Genomic DNA, 19,721 nt, shown 5'->3' with positions numbered 1-19,721 from the left:
AGGCAACGTTCATTCATCCCAACCCAGACATACATACATACATACATCACTCGAATTGGCGTTTTTCATTTGTCTTAATATTAAGGTTGCTTGTTAGTCAATGTTGTTTTGTATAAACAAAATATGTTTGCATCCGCCGCCACATTGCCGTGCACTCTGTTTTCCCAATTCGCACACGAAAATCATCACAGTCACTGACTCAGTCAGGGAACCATCATCACGTAACTATTTATTTAATTTATTTGTTATACGTGTAAAATAAAACATTTTCTAAATGTCGAAATGTTTTTACGAATAAAACAATGCATACGAAACTTGACAATTTCGTTTTGCTACTTAAATAGTTAACCTGGTCTTTTTTTTAATTTGGTTTTTGCTATTCAGGGAAAATTTCTATAAATTTGAGCTATTTTAGTTTAAAAAAGTTTAGTAAATATTAACTATTTTCGGTCCAAAAATAATGAACTCCATGCATATAGTTTTATCTCCATAAAAATGTGAGTGTGTGTTCAATTGCTTAATATGAATGAATATTGCTTGATTCGGAAAAGTTGAAATCTAAAGATTGAAAGCAGCCAATTTAGATGTTCTGTTCGGAAATCCAAAATTAAACAAACCACTATTTTTAATGTTATTTTTATTTACATTTACCACTTCTGCCTAAACTAAATTGTCCCACTGGTTATACCATTCCCACCTATCCAGAGGAATCTCTAAAACCCAACACTAAAATTAGAACTAATTCAGCCACTACAAGATACACGAATTTGAGTTAGGGACGCTTAAATTTTATTTTTGTTTTAGCTAAACAAATAATTTGGCGCCCGTTACAAAAGTCAGTAGCTTAGTGAGCCGAAACAGACACCTGCCAGACGCGGATGGTGTTGTCGGAGTAGCCGGCGAACAGGGTCTGGCCGTCGGTGGACCAGGCGAGGGACAGGCACTGGGGCTGATCGCCAGGGGAACCGGGAGAGACGACCTCGGGGCGCAGCTCCTCGACGGTCTTCTTGCATGCCAGATCCCAGATCTTGATCGAGGGTCCGTAGGCCACGCACAGCCAGTAGCGGTTGGGCGAGAAGCACAGGGCGTTGATGATGTCGTTGTGCTCCAGGGTGTACAGGTTCTTGCCGTCATTGAGGTCCCACAGCAGGGCCTTGGAGTCCTTGCCACCGGAGGTGCACAGGGAGCCGTCGGGCGAGACGGTCACGGTGTTCAGGTAGCCGTTGTGGCCGTGGTGGTTGTTCTTCAACTTGCAGTTGGCCAAGTTCCAGACCTTGACGGTGCGATCCCAGCCGCAGGACACGATGATCGGGTTGGAGTGGTTGGGCGAGAAGCGCACGCACGACACCCAGTCGGTGTGGCCATCCTCCTGGATGGTGAACTTGCACTCAGCCAGTGTGTTCCACAGCTTGATGGTCTTGTCCCGGGAGCCGGACACGATCTGACGGTTATCGGCCGAGAAGGCAACCGACAAAACGTCCTAGAAAGCGAACAAGCATTTGACGATTAGCTTAGAGTATTGGTTTGGTGTTAATAAGATTACAATTACTAGATTCTTCACTGGCCAACTTAACGCGAATTTACATTTTGCAGCTATAGTATTAGTTAATAATCAAATATGAAAACTATATCATTACATAACCGAAATTGAAACTGGTTTTGAAAAAAAAAAGTTAAACAAAACATTATATAGATACTATATACTTTAACTACAGCTGCATGTGTATAGTTAATCAGTCAGTGAACCAATCCAGATGGGTATTTATGTACTTAATTACGGATCAATGGGTATCAGAGATTGTTTGCCTACTTACGATAGAGCTTCAAGCAATTTAAAGCCGAGACTCGAGCGAAGGGAGAAGCGTACGTACAGATGTCAACCAGTAATTCTGCCTCGCATAGGCGCAATATATATATATTTTTTCGATTTGTACGCGGCAAAGGCGGGCCTAACCTCACTCCTAACCTTACACTCAGCCGTTTGCCGGTACAAATCGCGTATTTGTGGGTGAAAAATCTGAGTTCCCTGAACGAACTAATTGCAATTGGAATCTTATCCCACCTTGGTGTGTCCCTCGAAGCGACGGGTGGTCTTGCCGGCGGCCAAATCCCACAGGCGAAGGGTCTGATCCCAGGATCCGGACAGGGCGTAGTTGCCATCGGAGGACAGAACCACGTCGCTGATGAAGTGCGAGTGTCCGTAGAGACGCTTCTGGGGGTAACCGTAGTTGGTGTGCTCATCGCGGGTCAGCTTCCACACGATCAGGGTCTTGTCTGCGATTCGGAATGGTGGCCATTAATATATGCACGTGCTGCCACAGAAATCTTAAAAATGTTCGGGGTGAGTACTCACCACGGGAGGCCGAGATGATGGTGTCGGGATCCTTGGGGTTGGTGGCGATCTGGGTGACCCATCCATTGTGGCCAACGAGGGTACCGCGCAATTGCAGGGTCTCGGACATCTTGAGTTTATATTATTTGCTACGGAGCGCGGAGGAAACACGTCCAAAGGCGCTGCAAGCTGGCAGAAAAAGAGGCAGTTCCGGTTCCAGTGCTCGTTAAGATGCCAACTGTCAGCTTGCGTGTAGTGTTGGTCAGGTCAAAACTATCGATAGTTGTAACGTTCTGTACAAATAACACTTCTAAAATTGACTGTTAAATAAATATATTAAACTTGAATCTTACAACATAATTTACAAATAATACGTATCAATCTCTTAAAATTAAATGATATACAAATACAAATTCAGCAGGTATTGCTCTTTTTTATACTGCTAATTAAACCCCTTGGTAAACATATTTCAAACACGCCAGAAATATGTGCAATCTGTTTTGCGGCTTCTGTGCTCATCTGGCTAATATATAAATTAGATTTTGGCCAATTATTTATCCAAATATTTGTCGACTGTTAAATGTTTACAGTGTGTGAATAATCTGCTGTTTTAGAGGCTGTGTGAAAAAGCCATATTACGGCTTTCGTGTTCCTCGGTTTCCAGATTTCACACTTTTAAGCTGTCAATATCATGTAATCACAAATTACAAACAACGCAGCAGCATTAACAGTTAACAGTTCGTACATATATTTTTCTGTTGCTAACAAAGACAGTCAACTAAATACTAGTGCATACAATCCTCAAGAATCCGTCGGTATTTTTCGGGAAATTGAAGGACGCATCGCTAATCGATACACACACGACGCAGCGCGTTTCCACCATTCCGAGACAATCGGCAAACGGTCACACCGAGGGCAGTCTTTCCCTTCGTATATCGTGTCGTCGTCTCTTTTGTGAACAAAAAATACGAGGAAAATCGCCCAAATCGAGTTGATTCGACTGGGCATTAGCAATTGTGTGGAAATAAACGAGTGAATACGCGGCTGGCAATCGAACGCAACGATAGTTGCTCATTTTCCTGCACCCCTGAGTTACAATAAAAGCCGTCAAAATTGAATCGACAAAGATTGACGAGACTTTTTCTTCCACCACAACTGCGATGGAGGATAAAGCAACAACAAAAGATCTTGATCAATGGATTGAGCAGTTGAACGAATGCAATCAGTTGACAGAGACACAAGTTCGCACCCTCTGCGACAAGGTAAGGCCCGGTCCTTGCCCATTTTCCCCATGCGAATTAGGAGATGTTATAAAAATAATTTTCGTCATTGCATGCGAGCGAGCGATTTTTTTTTTTGCAAATGGTGCTCCTCCACTGCGTGCCTCTGGCCCTCTCGCTCTTTCCTAAGGGGAGAGGCGCTAAGCGGAGAGCGCGAGAGCATGAATCATGTCGTGCCCTCTTGCTCACACAGTAGCGGCGGCTTGCGTCGCCATATTGGAATATTGGTAAATTCCAACGGCCAAGCGCCGCATTGCCGCGCACAAGTGCGAGCGGGACAACTGGACGGGCAAGTGCGTGCACGAATGCGACAGCTAGAACAGCGCTTTGGTCTAATGGGCTAAACCTGGGCAAAAAGAGATATTTCTTTTTGTATTATTGTACAATTCGATTGTTTAACTATAGTGCATTGTGCGTGTTTGTTGTTGTTGTCGTGTCCGGTGTAAACTGTCAACACCCCCGCTCCGTGCGACCCATGTGCGTTTCTTCGTTTTTGCTGAGTAAATATTACTTAATGTTTTTGTGCGTCGGTGTGTGCGCGCCTCTAGAATATGTATCTATGTACCGTCGTATCTCGATTCAAGAATAATGCACTTGCATTGGTGTTTGTGCTTCGTTTTTTATGCCCAACCATTTTCAATTAAACACTTTTGATATCAATTGTTTTTAATTTGCCGTTTTTACCGTTCATCAGGCGCGTCGCACACAAACAAACAGACAAGCGAAAAGAGTGCAAGAGAGTGAAAGAGAGGGAATGAGATTGCGAACAGATAACGATTCATTGATTTGGGAGTAAGTGGGGTTATGTTTGCGTCACCCAAATATTTGTCAGTGTTCCCATTAGAGTCTTGAATCTTCGTTCTCCGTCCCAGAGAACGTCATGTTCTTCGCGTTCTTCGCTCTTCTCGGGTGCGTCTTCTACATCCGCTCTTCATCCTTCCCGTTGCTTCGAAAAGAAAAGCGGAGAGTACGCGGAGAGAGCACCAGCTGCATCAGTGTTTGTGCTTGCATCTGTATGGGTGCGCTGGCCTCGTCATGAGTTCAAAAATTATTTATTTTCTTTTTTTTCGATTTCTGGCCAAGCGGAAGCAACAACCTCCAAGGTAATGTGCATATGGCAAAAAATCTAATTGGCTCACGCACAAATCGCTCATCTGTGCCGCAACATTCGCCGGATTTTACCCCCGGAACTTGTTGTCATGTCCCATTTCGTCAGCTGATAAATATGAAACATTCCCAAAGAACGCGGCGCAATGGTCAAAATAATGTGCAATTTTCGTTTGCTCAACTCGGCATATTTATGTTTGTAAAAACCGGTTTTTTGATGCTGTATATTGTAGCCTAGCGGAAATTAAGAATCGACCTTCAGATTTTAAAGTTTTTCCCTAAAACAGTACTCTCTTGGGCGAGTATACATATTTGTATAAAGTATTATGATGATTTATTGCATTAATTACTGAAGTGAAACATACTCTTCGTGCATTCATTCTTTAAAAATGTAATGTTAAATTTCATTAGCTTTTGATGATAAAATACCAAAGACGATAGAATACTTTCCAGAATCGTGAGTTTGGTATGTTTATATGGGTTTATCGTACGTTCATCTTATCTTAACTTTTTAAAAAGCTTTGCTTTCTTTGTTTTGGTTTTCACATGCCTTATATTAGCAACTTAAACTTTTTCGTAAATGGTACGAAATTCGATGTGAGAATGATTCAGGTTCTTCGACCGTGACTAAATCGTGATGGCAAACCTTGCCCTTTGACAAGGTGGTTCAACCGCACATGTTGTCATTTATTTTTGAAATCACTTTCGGTTTCATAAATACTTTCTGTTTCGCAGATATTCTGTTTGTTATTTATCATTTGCCGGACTATTGAACGTAGAAAAATAGAATTTCCACGCTTCCATTTTACTGCCATTTTGTAAATAGTTGTTTACACACAAACGTATCAAACAAGTGTAGTAATTTGAATAAACTTTGCATATCTATGTTTTTGTTTTAGAAAGTAGCATTGTTTGGATACAAAGTTTTGTACGGTTTTGTGGGATGCTATTTTCGGAATCTTTTAAGAGATTGAGTTTTGTTGCTATAGATTTATCTTGTAGGATGTTGAAAGAGAACAAGTGGTATTTATTTCCCCCATCTCTCTGTAAAAAACGCATGCACTTATCCCATATATTTGTTTTATCGGCTCTGCTAGTTACAAGCTATTTTTAGAGTACACTTTGAGTATTGGCGTTGAGTCATTGATTATAGTGAATAATGTACAAAGTACTAATCGTTTTATTTATCTCTTCTGACCCTGGAAACGATTTGGGTTTGATTATGTTAATCAGTTTTTAATATTGGTATACAAGGTTGTTTATTTGGTTATTCAAATATGGTGGGAAGAAAACCTCCTTGTTATAGAAAATGGAATAAATGGCTAATCGCTCTACTCTTTTCATTCCTTTTCAGGCCAAGGAGATTCTCTCCAAGGAGTCCAATGTGCAGGAGGTAAAATGCCCGGTGACAGTGTGCGGAGATGTCCACGGCCAGTTCCACGACCTGATGGAGCTGTTCCGGATAGGCGGCAAGTCCCCGGACACCAACTACCTGTTCATGGGCGACTACGTGGACCGTGGATACTACTCCGTGGAGACCGTGACCCTTCTGGTGGCCCTGAAGGTTCGCTATCGCGAGCGCATCACCATCCTGCGCGGTAACCACGAGTCGCGTCAGATCACACAGGTGTACGGCTTCTACGACGAGTGCCTGCGCAAGTACGGCAATGCCAACGTTTGGAAGTACTTCACGGATCTGTTCGATTACTTGCCACTGACCGCACTCGTCGACGGGCAGATCTTCTGCCTGCACGGCGGCCTCAGTCCCTCGATCGACAGTCTGGACCACATTCGGGCCCTCGACCGCTTGCAGGAGGTTCCGCACGAAGGTCCCATGTGCGATCTGCTCTGGTCCGATCCCGATGACAGGGGTGGCTGGGGAATCTCGCCTCGTGGCGCCGGTTACACCTTTGGCCAGGTGAGTGCAGTTTGCAGCTTGGCTATTTCTCAAAGACATTCTAGACATCCTTTTCAAATTTAATTAGACTAAATTAAATGTATATACTACTGAGCTGAACAAACACTTGATTGCTTTAAGTCATGCAAATATAGTCTAGATATATTTTTTATTGATCTGAGTAGGAAATTTTATCTGGGCATGCACTCGATGAAAATCAATAATCTGTAATCGAACTTTACTGCTGATATGGCCCCACTGATAACACAATCTATGAAGAGACCTTTCGTCATAAATGTTTCGCATTCAAACTGAACAAAAATTTTGTTTTATAGAATTTACTAGTATCTAACTAATGTAATATAATCAATAAATCTGATGAATTTCTTTGAGAAAGAGTCAAGTATAAAGTGCATTTGCATTTGTGCATTTTGACTAATATTTTGAATTCATTTGCAGGACATTTCGGAAACCTTTAACAACACAAACGGCCTGACACTGGTGTCGCGCGCCCATCAGCTGGTGATGGAGGGCTACAACTGGTGTCACGATCGCAACGTGGTCACAATATTCTCAGCGCCAAACTATTGCTACCGCTGTGGCAACCAAGCGGCTCTTATGGAACTGGATGATTCACTTAAATTTTCATTGTGAGTTGCAATTCGTTTGCGCTGCCTTTAAATGAAGCATTTGTGACTAATCGTTTACCTTTCTTTTAGCCTACAATTTGATCCAGCACCAAGGCGCGGGGAGCCTCATGTTACGCGAAGAACACCCGATTATTTCCTTTAAGCTGGATTGCTCGCACCTACGCAGCTTACATTTACACATATTACATCGCATTATAACAACAAGAAGAACCGAAACAATATATAATATATACAAATCCAACCAGCAGCAACAAAATAAACAAAATGGCAAGTGCTGTCGAAAAAAAAACTACCATAAAAAACAACCCAAAACTAAAACCTCGATGCATTTGTTTTGTGGAGATCGTTTTAAACAGAGAGCAGTGGAAGATATTGTATAAACAAAGAAAAAAAATAACCATAACAGTCGAGAACACAAAAATGCATTGAACAGTTATTGTTGTTGGCCACAGATTAAAAGAAAAAAAAAAATAATCGGAAACGTCGCCAGCGGGGGCGGCAGGCAGAAAATTTATATTAAAGATAATGGGGAGGAGTAGAAGCAGTATACAGAAATGATGATACAATCCAATCGAACCTACCAACCAACCAAGAAACCAACCAACAACCGCAAGCAACAAGAAGAACTACAACTACTTAGCTAAATTTGTTAATTTATAAAAATAACGAACTAAGCGTCGCAGCAGAAAGCCAGGGAGCAGGAGTGATGGATGGATGGACTCATGGATTATGACGTGATGTGTGTATGGGCGGAAGGGGCTGACAAAGGACTAAACGGGACGAAAGGACGAACGCCAGGACGTAGCAGCATAAGCAGCAGCAGCAGCAGCAGCATGAGCAGCAGCAAAAGCAGCAGAAGCAGACGACCCACGACCGACAAAGCAGGAAGATAACGATGAAGAAGCAGCAAAAAAGTAGCAGCAGTATGTGGCAGGAGCAGCAGCAAACGCCATGGCGATCGGGGAAGCGCGGGGCGGGCCAGCGATTTATATAAAAACAAAAATTATAAAAAAGAAAGTGGAAATACAAAAAATTTAATATTACTGATTAAAATTAAATAAAAAAAGCGAATAAAACTATTAAAAAACAAACAAAAAAGCAAAGAAAAATGATTAAAAAAAATTCATTATCAATTAAGTTCATATGTAACTTTAATAATAATAAAAGAAAAAAACAAACAAACAATTCCCACCTGCCGACGAAGAGAGGCATCGAAGAGCGCGCTCTCAAGGGAAACCCCATTTATTGCCAGCCAAGGGAGAATGTCCTTTAAGAGAGCCCCCCATGCGAACGGCTTGGGCTTTTCATTCTGGCAATGCCGCCTCCTTTTGGCCTGCGGGCTCCTCTGGTAGTGTGTATGCGAGCATGGCCAAGTTAACACGAGGCCAGCACGACGAGCGGAAGTCGAGCCTCGAACGAACGGGCCACCTAATTGAGACCACAAAGGAGGCGCGATTGGGAGGGGGGAGTTGATATATGGATGGATGGCATGGGACAGATAGAAGGACGGAGGTCGTGGTGCCAGCCACCCAATGATGCCCAAGTCAAAATCTAAATCAGAGCCGGGCTGCTTTTGATTCCCAGCGAAAGCGAAAGCAAAAATCTTGCCAACTTTGTATAATTTTTTGCATATTTAAGCAGCCCGCCCACACGAACTGGCAAAAGTCATCTACAGTGGTCGCTCGATTATAGCTGTTTGCTAAGTATTTGCGGGACAGTAGTTTTTTTAAACTATTCTATTTTAAATTAGATTCGAAGTTCTCGATAGTCAAGTTAGTTTTCTTGCCTTACATACGAAAGAAGAATAATTTATAAGTAAGAAGTGAAGAATTTAATAATTTATAAATCCGTAAATATTGTTATGTAATAGAACAGGCATATTTATAGGGTGATAATTTGAAGGTAAGCAGTTCGTGTATCACCAGTTGGCACTGTATGCACATGAGTTTAGCTTGGGATGAAAATCTAAATTCGAGAACAAGCTGGAGGATGGGGACTGGGGACTCTCAAGTGCCCAAGAACTTGCCGAGCAAACAACCATACCCATACGCACACCTACCGAGACTTGTCATCTATCATGCCCCAACAAACCCGAAACCAGAACAGGAGCTCCACAGGATGCAGGGGGGAGGTAATTGTCGCCCTGGCTGCTGTGGAGTCGGGGCCACGGAGTTGGGGAGTTGGATTTTCGGTTGAGAAAAAGGGGAGTGGGGGGAGTTGGAGGCCCTGGAGCAGATTGTATTTGTCGTGCAGGCAGCGACGTCGACGACGACGACGACTGCGGCGTATGCGACATGGAAAATCCATTATCACGAAGTGAATTTTTACTGAAAAATTTACATACCCTCTCCAGTGGCGCAGCGCAACGCACCGCACCGCACCCCCCGCAGTCTCATATAAATGTGGAAATAAATCCTGAGTGCGTGTTCAGGGGGGCGCAAGGGGCGTGGCGGGTGGGGAGGATGCTCCGCATGAATATAACCCACAGAAATACAACTCTATTTGATGGCCTGTTATTAAGTAAAGGAATGCCACAGAAAAGTTGCCCAGCAAGATGAATCCTAGGTAGATTTTGTATTTAATTAAAGGCATAAATTCAAAACGATGAAAGATATCCGTTTTGGGTTGGCCCCTAAAAGCACTTTAAAAATATTTGGTATCTAAGTTAAAAGTTTTGTCGAGTGCGTAGCACTTTAAATCTAGCATTTCAATTGATTGATAGCCTTAGAAATATATTATTTTATATATTGCATACTCTGTCATGAACAAAGATTTTAGCAAACCACATAATTTTTAGTGCCAGTAACAGTAATCCGCAGATTTGTTGAGTGTATTCCGACTCTTGCTCACAGATGATGGCCGAAAATGTTCGGATCATAAAACAAAAGTAAGTGAATCGGTATGATGGATACGGTTAAGGTTACGGCCGGAATGGGATGCGATGGAGGTTACCGTGGAGGATGTGGGGATGTGCGGGATGCTGCCACTGAAGGTAGCCTAAATATTAAAAATTTAAATGAACTGCTCCGTTTTTACGATTTTGTCCTTAGTTTACGACTGATTTTTCCGAGGGACAGAAAGAGAGGGCGTGCCTAAACAAACGTTTTGTATTTTTATCGTCTGTGTGTGGGCGGCTTTTCGGGGCGGGGGAGGGGATAATTTTGGGGCTAGTGTGCTTGGGGTAGGGGGCTTTGGCTTTTACGATGCAAATTTGTTGCCATAAAATTGAAGAGTGTAGCCAAAAGTGAAGCGCTTTGCCTAAATAAACTTTGCAGACTACAATGATGATGATGAGTTGCCATTGCCGCTCCGGTTGATGATGATGATGCCTCTGTGAAATTTTTGGGACTGAATACTCCGACTCTACGGCCACGTGCGGGCTCTGGGAAAAAGGTTGAAAGGTCAGGCCTGCAACTCACACGTTCCCTGGGAAAATTGCGAGGTGGGTGGTTGCCCCACAGATCCGATGGCAAGATTGCCTCCTTTTTCGGTGGCAGGGGGTGGCGAAAAATCAACGAAAATCGATTGCCGCTAAATACCCAAAAAAGTTAGGGGAGCCGAGGAGTTAACGTAACGTTGTTAACTCAACTCAACTCAGCCTCAAACTTGGCCATATACAAAAAGTTTTCCCAGCTCTCACTGCTACAGCTTGTTCTTGTTTTTCCATCGTTTTCATCGCTTTTATTGTTGTTGTTTCTGCTGCCATTCCCTTTGGCTGATAAATCCCCAACGATTTGCGTCTCAGACTCAGCCAGTTTTTCTGTATATATTTAAATTTGTAGTCTTTTTTGTGCACTCGGCACTTGAAGCGTGTTGAAAGGGTACTGTGGAAACAAACTGTGGAAAATTCTATTTGGATCGAGCTCTTTGAGGGCGAAAATATTTGGGATGCCAGATTTCACAAGTAGCACTTAATACAGGTGCTTTAGTACTTACTTAGCTCAATTATTGCGGCTTACGCTGCTTGCAGACAAGAATAAAAATTGGTCTTGTTATATATAATGTGCTTACATACTTTACAATTGTATATCCCCTCTAAGCTTTTGAAAATACATATATGCAATGCGTTAAGTGTTATTAATATTCACTTATGGATTGAAGGAGGAGCATTTTTATATTTTGAAATCATTAACCGTCCACAATTCCGTCTTTTTAACTTTCTTTATAAAACGCGTGGTAAAATTTTGAAATTAACTAACAACTGTAACCTCGTAAGAATATATTCACATATAATTAAATACAACTGAAGCATTATTAAGTTAATAAATTGAATGATACATCCTGCTGAAATATCACATATCTGCGTTTATTGTGTTTAGTTTTTGTTTGGTACTAATTCCTTTGGGCTGTTGGCAAGGTATCCAAAGTATCTTTAGTATGAGCCAAGCCAAAGTATCTTTAGTATGAGCCAAGCCAAAGTATCTTTAGTATGCGCCCAGCCATAGTATCTGTAGTATGAGCGCAGCTACTGCTTAGCAACTAATCTAACTTAAACGGAAACTTATTGCACTGTCCGATTAGATAAGATAATTGATGTGAGACTTTAGACAACAAGCAGATAGCTGGAGCAGTTTTTGTGCGGGGTCAGTGGGAATGGAATATTAAATTAATAATTAGCTCAGCAGCGTCAGCAACAACAACCAGATGTTGTCACAGCCAGCCTCCCACCGCCCACCGCCCACCTCCCACCTCCTGCCACCCACCGCCCTTCGGTTTTCCTGCTCGGAAAAACTTTTTCTTTCCCTCACCGAGACGAGACCTTAGTTTGCTCTTTTGCTTTTACTTTTGTTTCGTTTCCGTTTTCACCTGCAGGAATTACTCAAATTTATCTACGTGTGCTGTAGCTTTTAGGGCAATTCGCTAGTCACTCTGCGGCCTAAAAACAGTGAGCACTCGATAATTGGCTTGTTTCGATCATTTTATTCCCTAGGCGATGATGTTAATATGGAATACTTTTAAAACCACATCGCTCATTCGCAGTGTTGCACTCTTAAAGTTTGTAGTTTCGCGGGGAAAATAGCCAATTTGTAATATTATTAAACTGTAAATGGTTTCAAAAACAAGTAAGATTAAGAATAACTTTTCTTGGTTTAAAATAATATTTAGTTGGTCTTGTCAGTTGATATACATCTATCCTATACCTATACCAAGTTATTGAATTAATTATTTAAAGGTCGGACTGTGTTTGCATTGTATTTTTCTCTCTACTTTGTCGCGTATTGTTGATTTCTTGTTGTATTTTGGCCTTTTTGCTGCGGGCATTGACTGACTTCCTTCCTGGCTGCCAGGACGAAATGCGGTGGGCGGGGAAAGGGGATGGAGGAGCCAGAGAAGAAGAAGATGAAATCTCCTGTGCTTGGAGCCTGGTGGCTCGTCTTCCCGGTTGCGTGTTTCGCTTCTGTACGTTTTCTATTGCTGCTTCCTTCCGATGTTCCCCATACTTTTCCCCCACCCCCACTTCCGTGTGGTATTTGTATTTTTCTTTTTCCTACGTTTTTCCTCTGCTCTTCGGTTTCTGCTTTTCTTTTGGACACTTTTTTCTTTATTTCCCAGTGAATTTGGTTGTCTCGCACGTGAGCCGCATAATGAAATTTGCCACTCCCTATTGTCACTGTGTGTGACGTCCTTGTGTGTGTTTGTGTGTGTGTTGGCCCAGCTGCTTAGCCTAATCTGATGTCGCCTTAAAGAGATGTCATTGCTGCCACCCCCCCGCATGCCGCCACCACCCTCATCCCCCCAAAATGATGCTCTCGACTTAATGCTCAGGAATCTCGGCCTGAATTGGCCTTGGTTTTTCGTCTTGGTCCTGTTTGTCGGCTTATTTGCATGTGCTTTGCCCAAAAGGTGACAACACCAAATGTTCAATGTGCCAAAAAACAAGCTACCATCATCGACATTACCCAACAAACAGACACAAAAACTACACTAGAGCATACGGCACTTCGGACTATGGGATACCTTGTAATTACGTGCATTCGCTACAATATCATATGATCATATGTAATGTTCACAGAAACATGAGCCAGAAACTTAGTGAAATACATTATAAAATCTAGAATATTAAATATTACATTTTTGACAGATACAAATGTACGAAGAGTTTGTATTATTTTGACTAAGATCAAAAGTATGCAACAACACTTCCTATAACTTTTTTCACTACCTAGGGCAAAACATACCCTGGAATTCTGAGACCAGGAAGTACAAAAGCACACACTCATAGAGCACAGAGCACATAGCACAGACAGCTTGAGGTCTTAGCTGGACCAATGTCTGACCCCTCCCCAATCGTGGTCTCTTTTTACCAGCCTCCAGCCCCCAACCCCCCCAAAACCTATAGCTTCACACTTTTTGGCTGCGCTGTGCTTTCAAGTGGAAAATTACTTTCGCAGCTTTATGATGCGGAAATTATATGAAAATCATGGCGAATTTGCCTTACAAGGAATGCCAGCGAGTCGAGTCCACAGCCACTGGGATCCGTGCTCCGTATTCCGTGTTTCGAGTTCTGAGTACCGAGTTCCGAGTTCCGACCGCCGGAATCCGCATCCCGTACATCTGCATATGTAGCACGGCTATCTGTGGGCCCGATCAAGGCGCCAGCCACGCCCACTGGCCCCAGCGCCCGTCGCATAATGAAACGAGCTTTTGCCTTTGCCTTTGCTTTTGCTTTCGCTGTTGCTTTCGACTTTGGCGACGCCGTTGACAACTTGTGGTGCCCCTCATCCGCGGCTCATCTCGTTCCAAGCTCCAGCACACTGAGGAAAGTTGTATAGCTCAAAACTAACATTAGTAGTTTAAATTATAATTAAGCTCTTATTTACTTAAGCTGAGACGATATACATAGCTGTCAGCATATAACGTTCTTTTAATGTTTGTCGGTTCTCAACGTTTTTAAAGCCATTTTGAATGCTTATCATTTTCTATAAGATCCATAGACCATAGTTCAGAAAGAACCAGGTGTTTCAGACATATTACTATTAATATAATCATTGAACGCCATTGAATAGCCAGACTCCCTCTTGCAGACTTCTTATTGCAGTTTTTACTTTCTTGACGAACTAAATTCTTGTGTTGCTTACTTTGCTGTTTGGGTAAACCCTTTTTATAGTTGCGTTTCCCCCAGTGCATCCCACTCGCAATCCAGCGAGCAGCTGCTGACTGGCTCCATTTCCATTTGAATTAGCATAAAACGAGGCGGCTTACGTCTGTCTATTGGAGCAGGGATGGGGGCGTGGCAAGGGGGTGAATTCGTATCCGAATCAAAGCCAAAAATGGTTTGGGAATGGAAATGGGATTGGGGATGGAGACGATGGAGACGATGGTCCTGTGGCAGAGATATCATCTGTTGCTGCTGCCGTGGAAGTGGAGCTTCTGTTCCGCTGCTTCGTTATCTTTTTAACTTGCTGGCTGTCGTTTATTTAACTGATAATGATTTGATGGCAGTTGGCTAAGCTTCCAACAAAGCCCGTTCCTCAACTCAGCCCACTTTCATTTCCATTCCCCATTTCCCCATTTCTACGCCCATTTCCACGCCCATTTCCACGCCCATTCCTCGCCATTTACTGAGGTCAATTACACGCTTTCGATTAAATTTACCACGGATGCTCGATGTATTTGTTGTTGTATTGTATGCGGTGTTGACAGGGAACAGCTGGAAGATCCTGCCATTCCGCATCTCTATTGCTGTCCCGCTTCCGCGTCGAAGTATCCTTGGCATGTAGGTGTGTGCGTGACTGTGTGCGAGACTATGTGTGTGTGTGTGTGTGTTGGTGTGTGTGTGTGTGTGTGTGTGTGTGTGTGGCACAAATAAAGTTGAATTATTATTTTTCTTTATTCTTCCAGGAGGCGGGGGCTGTGGTTGGGGGCGTGGTGCGTGCCTGGAATGCTCAAGTGTTGCCAAGTTGCATATTCGCTTCGTTATCCCATCGGGCTAGCACCAACACACAGCAACACACACACACACAGAAAGATATGTGCTTTAAAAGAGGGCTTACTGAAATACCATATTGGATATTTAACACGGCGAATTCTTCAGCACATTCTTGAATATCTCTACCACTTATAAAACGCATGCCGCATGTCTAAAATATGCTAAATAATATTATGCTTTTGTTTTCCTGGTTCTGTGTATTTGTCCCAGTTTAAAGGTGCACATAAGTTCCGTCTTCCATTTTCAGATAAATTAAATAAATTGATAATAGCACAATAAAATGTGCTTGCATTCTACCAGCTAGGCTAGTAGTTACTTGAAATATACTTTAAGGAATAATTAATAATTACTAATTAATAAAACGCAACTTTAATAAAATTCGCACAGAAACAGTGCTTCCCATTTTAAAAGTATTGATATGTATATATATATTAAAATCTTTGGCTTGTTTATGTGCGAAATCCGAGTTGATTTTAATGGGTTTTCGCGGTTTTAAATTTTCCTGAATTTCGGTGGGTTTTATTGCTCCACCACGTGTGTTTCTTTTAATGATAATTAACATTAAAGCACTCGTAATTTTCCTTTTTGTTGCCATTTAGGCTTTTCTTCTTGTGCGTACCGCACAGAAACGTAAAAGTTTATTACCGTAAAGAGTAAGCGAATTTTGCGTGAATGCCAAATTTCATACATGTAAATATTTACACTAACATGTGTACGATGTACATATAAAAGGGAAAAAATGGAAAGTACTCCTAATGAAATGACTCTAGGTAAATAATCGCACCTAAGTTATTTAAGCCTGTACCCGCATTTCATTAGTTTAATTAACATTCTAACATTCTCTTAAACCAACATATCAATAAAGTACTTAAATTGTAAATCGAAGTCGCAGTTCAGCTCGATGCAAATCAGGCGTTCTTTTTATAATGTGTTCAAGGCATAGATAGACGGTTTTATCCTCAAGGCACTTAGTAGGCTCAAAGCTTTTTCCTGGGAGCTCTTGTATCCATCTGAATGGATCACCTTGAAAGCAGCTTCCTTCAGGAGTGGATCAAAGTTCTTGAAGTAGTTGTGGCGATCGCAAATGCGCACATTCCTGGGATCCACGCGACGAGATCCTTGGAGCTCTCTGACTTCAGATGGCTTGGAGGGAAAGGCCACGAATTTTGGGGCGCCAGGAGTGTGAAATTGCTTCATAGCTCGTTGTTTGTGCAGTGGCTACTGCTTCTTCCTATCGACATCACATTTACCCGATAGTTTAGGCATGCAACCCTCATAAGACGTGGGTTTTTAAACCAAACTATTAAACTAAAAACGTGATATTTTTAAAACATATTGCTGTAGTAACTTTGATTATTTTAAAACAGAAAACCATTGTCCATTGAGGGTGGTTTTCTGCCTATAATTTCTGTCAGTCAGTAAGCCTTTTCCCGCTACTCATTTCCATAAAATAATTCACAAATTGGTGCCAAAACTCGATAGTTGGCAATGAGCGAACCGCTCTCGGGTCCCTGGCTGCGTTTTGCTTACAATGGCCTGTTGCTGGCCTCGGCTGTGTGTTCCGGCCGTAGAATGCAGCCGGAGGAGCACCCCTTCGCCATGGCCGCTTGTGTGGTGGTCGGATTCTCGGCGGTTTTCGGACTGCTGCGGGCAATCTTCGCCAGCGGACAGCCGGAGGAGTGCCGGAAACTGAGGGACATAACGAGCGGTGTCCTGGAACTGGCACCTTTGCCCCTGGCCAATATGGATCTCTATATGCAGTCCACCGGGCTGAGTCCCATTGCCTTGGGACATGCTTTCTTCGTGCTTCCCCTGGTTTGCGATTTGCGTTGCAGTTTGGCGAAGGATCGGCGGGATTGTGCCTTTAGCGACAGCTTGCGGAATCTTACGCTGCTGGGCAATATTGTGTCCCTCGGTTTTCTGGCCTATGTGGAGCGGAACTTTCTCTATCTGCGCATGATGCTGGTCATGATTGTGGTCAAGTATGGTGTGGTTCTGGTGGACAGCATCAAGGAGGATGCTGGGGAGGATCTGCAAGTGTGCGGCACCGCACTGTTTGTGCACCTGCTCGGCAAGGCCGTGGAGTCCTCCGCCAAGTGACCCGATCCTTGGGTTAAGCCCTAACCACGTTCCGCTTCAAGGGTTTCATTGTACCGCTTAATTTCCCATGAATCGAGTTTTGACCCGTATTAAATTTCACTTCACCCGCTTTTCAATTGCCGTGTTCATGTTTGCTCATGTTTTTGTAATTGCTCAAGCACTTTGCGCTTTCTACACTGAAGAATTTCGTATAACTTACCTAATTTGTAGGAAATGTAAAGAGAAGAGCTCTAATAAGATTTATGAGAATTTTCTAAAGGTAATTTGCTCAGTAGAAGGAAGTAATATGGATGTCAATTTCCAACCATTTGTATATAGCTTGAAAATGCATGGAAGTAAAGTGAAAAGCCTGATCCTATTACTGGGATTTCTTCGAGTGCACATGGGGAGTTGACTTCTACGGCTTCCCTGGTGTGTCACCCACACATTATAATGATATATCGGCGATTACCAATGCGCAATAAGTGCCTCCAGTCAGTCGCTCCAAGCAGTTGCTGATTCATCGCTCGAAATCGTTCAAATGCTTCTCCCAATGGTTTCTGTCTTTCAGCGGGGGGCTTATCAATTGATTTCGTCTGGATAACAAGGCAATCGTACTCGTTGGATACGGGGATACAGATACAGTATCTGTCGATAAGTACTTGTGGCGGGTACCTTAACTCGTCCTTTTCGCCGGCTGAAAACGTTGGGTGAAGCTGAATGGAGGGCTTTCATGGATGAGCAGGCGACAACAATAATTGCAAATAATGAATAAAGGAAGCTAATTTAGCAAGGATATTGAGAAGACAGCTCTACTGGGGACATTTCTTTTCATCCATCCTCCATAAATGTTTTATAACAGTATTCAAATTATTATTTATTTATTACAGATTATAATATAATATATGTAGTTTACCAAACTTAGGCTAACATAAACGTATGTAAATCGTTCTAGCTACGAGGCCATTAACTATGCACATCTATTTATATATTCAAATTATTATTAATTTATGTGCTACGTCAAATTTATTACAGTACCAATCGCTTTAAAGTAGCTCCGAACATTCTGCTGTCAATTTAGTTTAGAGACAAGTGTTAAATTTTACATAATAACAAGTGTGCATACATTATAAAATCTATTTTCCACTTATGATGAACTGCGAATGGAAATCCGGTGCTGACATTTATCAATAGTTTTCCGTGTGTGTTTCCTTTTTTCCGACACCGCGTTGATTTCGATGTTGTCACTTTTATTATTTGTTGCTCGCTTGTCACCAATATATTGTACGTATTTTCGCGTTGCTGTCAAATGACAAACTCTAATTGCAAGTGGAACGAATTTTAATGAGTGTATGCGCAAACATATGTATGACGGTACAGAGTGCGACAAGTTTGTAGTTTGTTTGCGCAAGCAAGTCATCCCTAATTAACTGAATAAATCTTTTAAAAAATTGGAAAGAAATAAAATACAAATAACAAGCTTCCTGTGCCAAATAGAATGGCAAAAAATCATAATAAATTCTTATAAATAAACAAGGTTGCTAGCTTCGAGACCCTGCAGCATTATTGGTGTAAAGGGAATGACTTATTATTCAAGTCTGTTTGAGCTGAGATTGCATCCTCTCGAGCTGCACTACGAATCTGAAATGCGCTGTATTTGCATATACGAATTTCTATAAATTTTTTGCACTTCCCAACTATAACTATTTTCCGCATTCCTCCCACTGAAACGCCCATCGTGGTTCCAGGGCAGCGTTTTGCTTTATTCAACTTGACAAGTGAAGTGAGTGTGAATATTTTTTTAGGTCACAACAACAGCAGCAACAAGAACAGGACCAGAACTCCATCAGGAAACTCCAACTCCCGAGTCCTGGACTCTGGGAACTCTTGCTACCTGGCGAAATAAATAAACCGAGTGGTACAAAAATAAGGGGGAAAATGCAAAAAAAGGAAAAACCGACAGGAAAAATACAAGAAATGGTTCGAATCCTTTTCCATCCTGTTCGGAATTGGGTTGAAGGGATGGTGCGGGGGGGAAGGTGGACGGAGGGAAATTGCAGTCAACATTTATTTCCGCAGTATGATGGAAAAATTCGAAAATAATTTGCGAGCCATAATTAAAAGGCGACAGCAGAAAAACTCGGCGAAATATGGGAAAAAGTTGAAGCGAAAAGCAGAAAAAGGTGATGGAATAGTGGGTTAGTTGGGTGGTGGGGTGGTGGGGTATGCGCTAAGGGGGGAGGAGCCAGTGTGGGGGGCAAAAGGAAAGTCAGTCCCTCAATGCTCCCAATCCGCTGGGGTCATAAACAATTCCAGCATAGACGAGTTTTCGATTTTCGCCTCAATTGGCAACATATGGTGAACAGACTCCCTGCGAGCAGCCAAAGGATCCCGCAGTTACCCGTTCCTGTGATTTTCCCTCCCAAATGTATCCACACCTAAAGAA

The 19,721-nt window shown here is 42.4% G+C and overlaps 3 protein-coding genes across 3 annotated transcripts; 2 read left to right on the top strand and 1 right to left on the bottom strand.

Moving 5' to 3' along the window:
* Nucleotides 1–766: 766 nt before the first annotated feature.
* LOC122617417 (guanine nucleotide-binding protein subunit beta-like protein) lies at nt 767–2,541 on the bottom strand. The gene is made up of 3 exons (XM_043793270.1): nt 2,354–2,541; nt 2,063–2,274; nt 767–1,480 (listed from the first exon to the last, which is right to left on the bottom strand). Exons 1-3 carry the CDS (start codon nt 2,460–2,462, stop codon nt 845–847), a joined length of 957 nt encoding a protein of 318 aa, XP_043649205.1. The 5' UTR covers nt 2,463–2,541; the 3' UTR covers nt 767–844.
* A 666-nt stretch (nt 2,542–3,207) lies between these two features.
* LOC122619129 (serine/threonine-protein phosphatase PP2A) lies at nt 3,208–8,324 on the top strand. The gene is made up of 4 exons (XM_043795909.1): nt 3,208–3,594; nt 6,074–6,637; nt 7,076–7,266; nt 7,336–8,324. The coding sequence occupies exons 1-4, from the start codon at nt 3,493–3,495 to the stop codon at nt 7,406–7,408; spliced, it is 930 nt and encodes a 309-aa protein (XP_043651844.1). The 5' UTR covers nt 3,208–3,492; the 3' UTR covers nt 7,409–8,324.
* Nucleotides 8,325–16,623: 8,299 nt separating this feature from the next.
* On the top strand, nt 16,624–17,412 carry LOC122626408. The gene has a single exon (XM_043806659.1). It carries the CDS (start codon nt 16,685–16,687, stop codon nt 17,294–17,296), a length of 612 nt encoding a protein of 203 aa, XP_043662594.1. The 5' UTR covers nt 16,624–16,684; the 3' UTR covers nt 17,297–17,412.
* The last annotated feature ends 2,309 nt before the right edge of the window (nt 17,413–19,721 follow it).

Source organism: Drosophila teissieri, chromosome 2L (assembly GCF_016746235.2).
Source record: "Drosophila teissieri strain GT53w chromosome 2L, Prin_Dtei_1.1, whole genome shotgun sequence".
NCBI lineage: Eukaryota > Metazoa > Arthropoda > Insecta > Diptera > Drosophilidae > Drosophila > Drosophila teissieri.
The sequence above is the reverse complement of the archived record's forward strand: the minus strand, read 5'-3'. Positions and strand labels throughout refer to the sequence as shown.

What these genes read in the sequence shown, in the direction of transcription:
- LOC122617417 (XM_043793270.1), bottom strand. Translation starts at nt 2,462, where the DNA reads ATGTCCGAGACCCTGCAATTGCGCGGTACCCTCGTTGGCCACAATGGA. An exon ending in CATCATCTCGGCCTCCCGTG is followed by an intron (nt 2,275 to 2,353) that starts GTGAGTACTCAC and finishes TCCGAATCGCAG; the next exon opens with ACAAGACCCTGATCGTGTGG. An exon ending in GCTTCGAGGGACACACCAAG is followed by an intron (nt 1,481 to 2,062) that starts GTGGGATAAGAT and finishes TTCGCTTTCTAG; the next exon opens with GACGTTTTGTCGGTTGCCTT.
- LOC122619129 (XM_043795909.1), top strand. Translation starts at nt 3,493, where the DNA reads ATGGAGGATAAAGCAACAACAAAAGATCTTGATCAATGGATTGAGCAG. An exon ending in TTCGCACCCTCTGCGACAAG is followed by an intron (nt 3,595 to 6,073) that starts GTAAGGCCCGGT and finishes ATTCCTTTTCAG; the next exon opens with GCCAAGGAGATTCTCTCCAA. An exon ending in GATTCACTTAAATTTTCATT is followed by an intron (nt 7,267 to 7,335) that starts GTGAGTTGCAAT and finishes CCTTTCTTTTAG; the next exon opens with CCTACAATTTGATCCAGCAC.
- LOC122626408 (XM_043806659.1), top strand. Translation starts at nt 16,685, where the DNA reads ATGAGCGAACCGCTCTCGGGTCCCTGGCTGCGTTTTGCTTACAATGGC.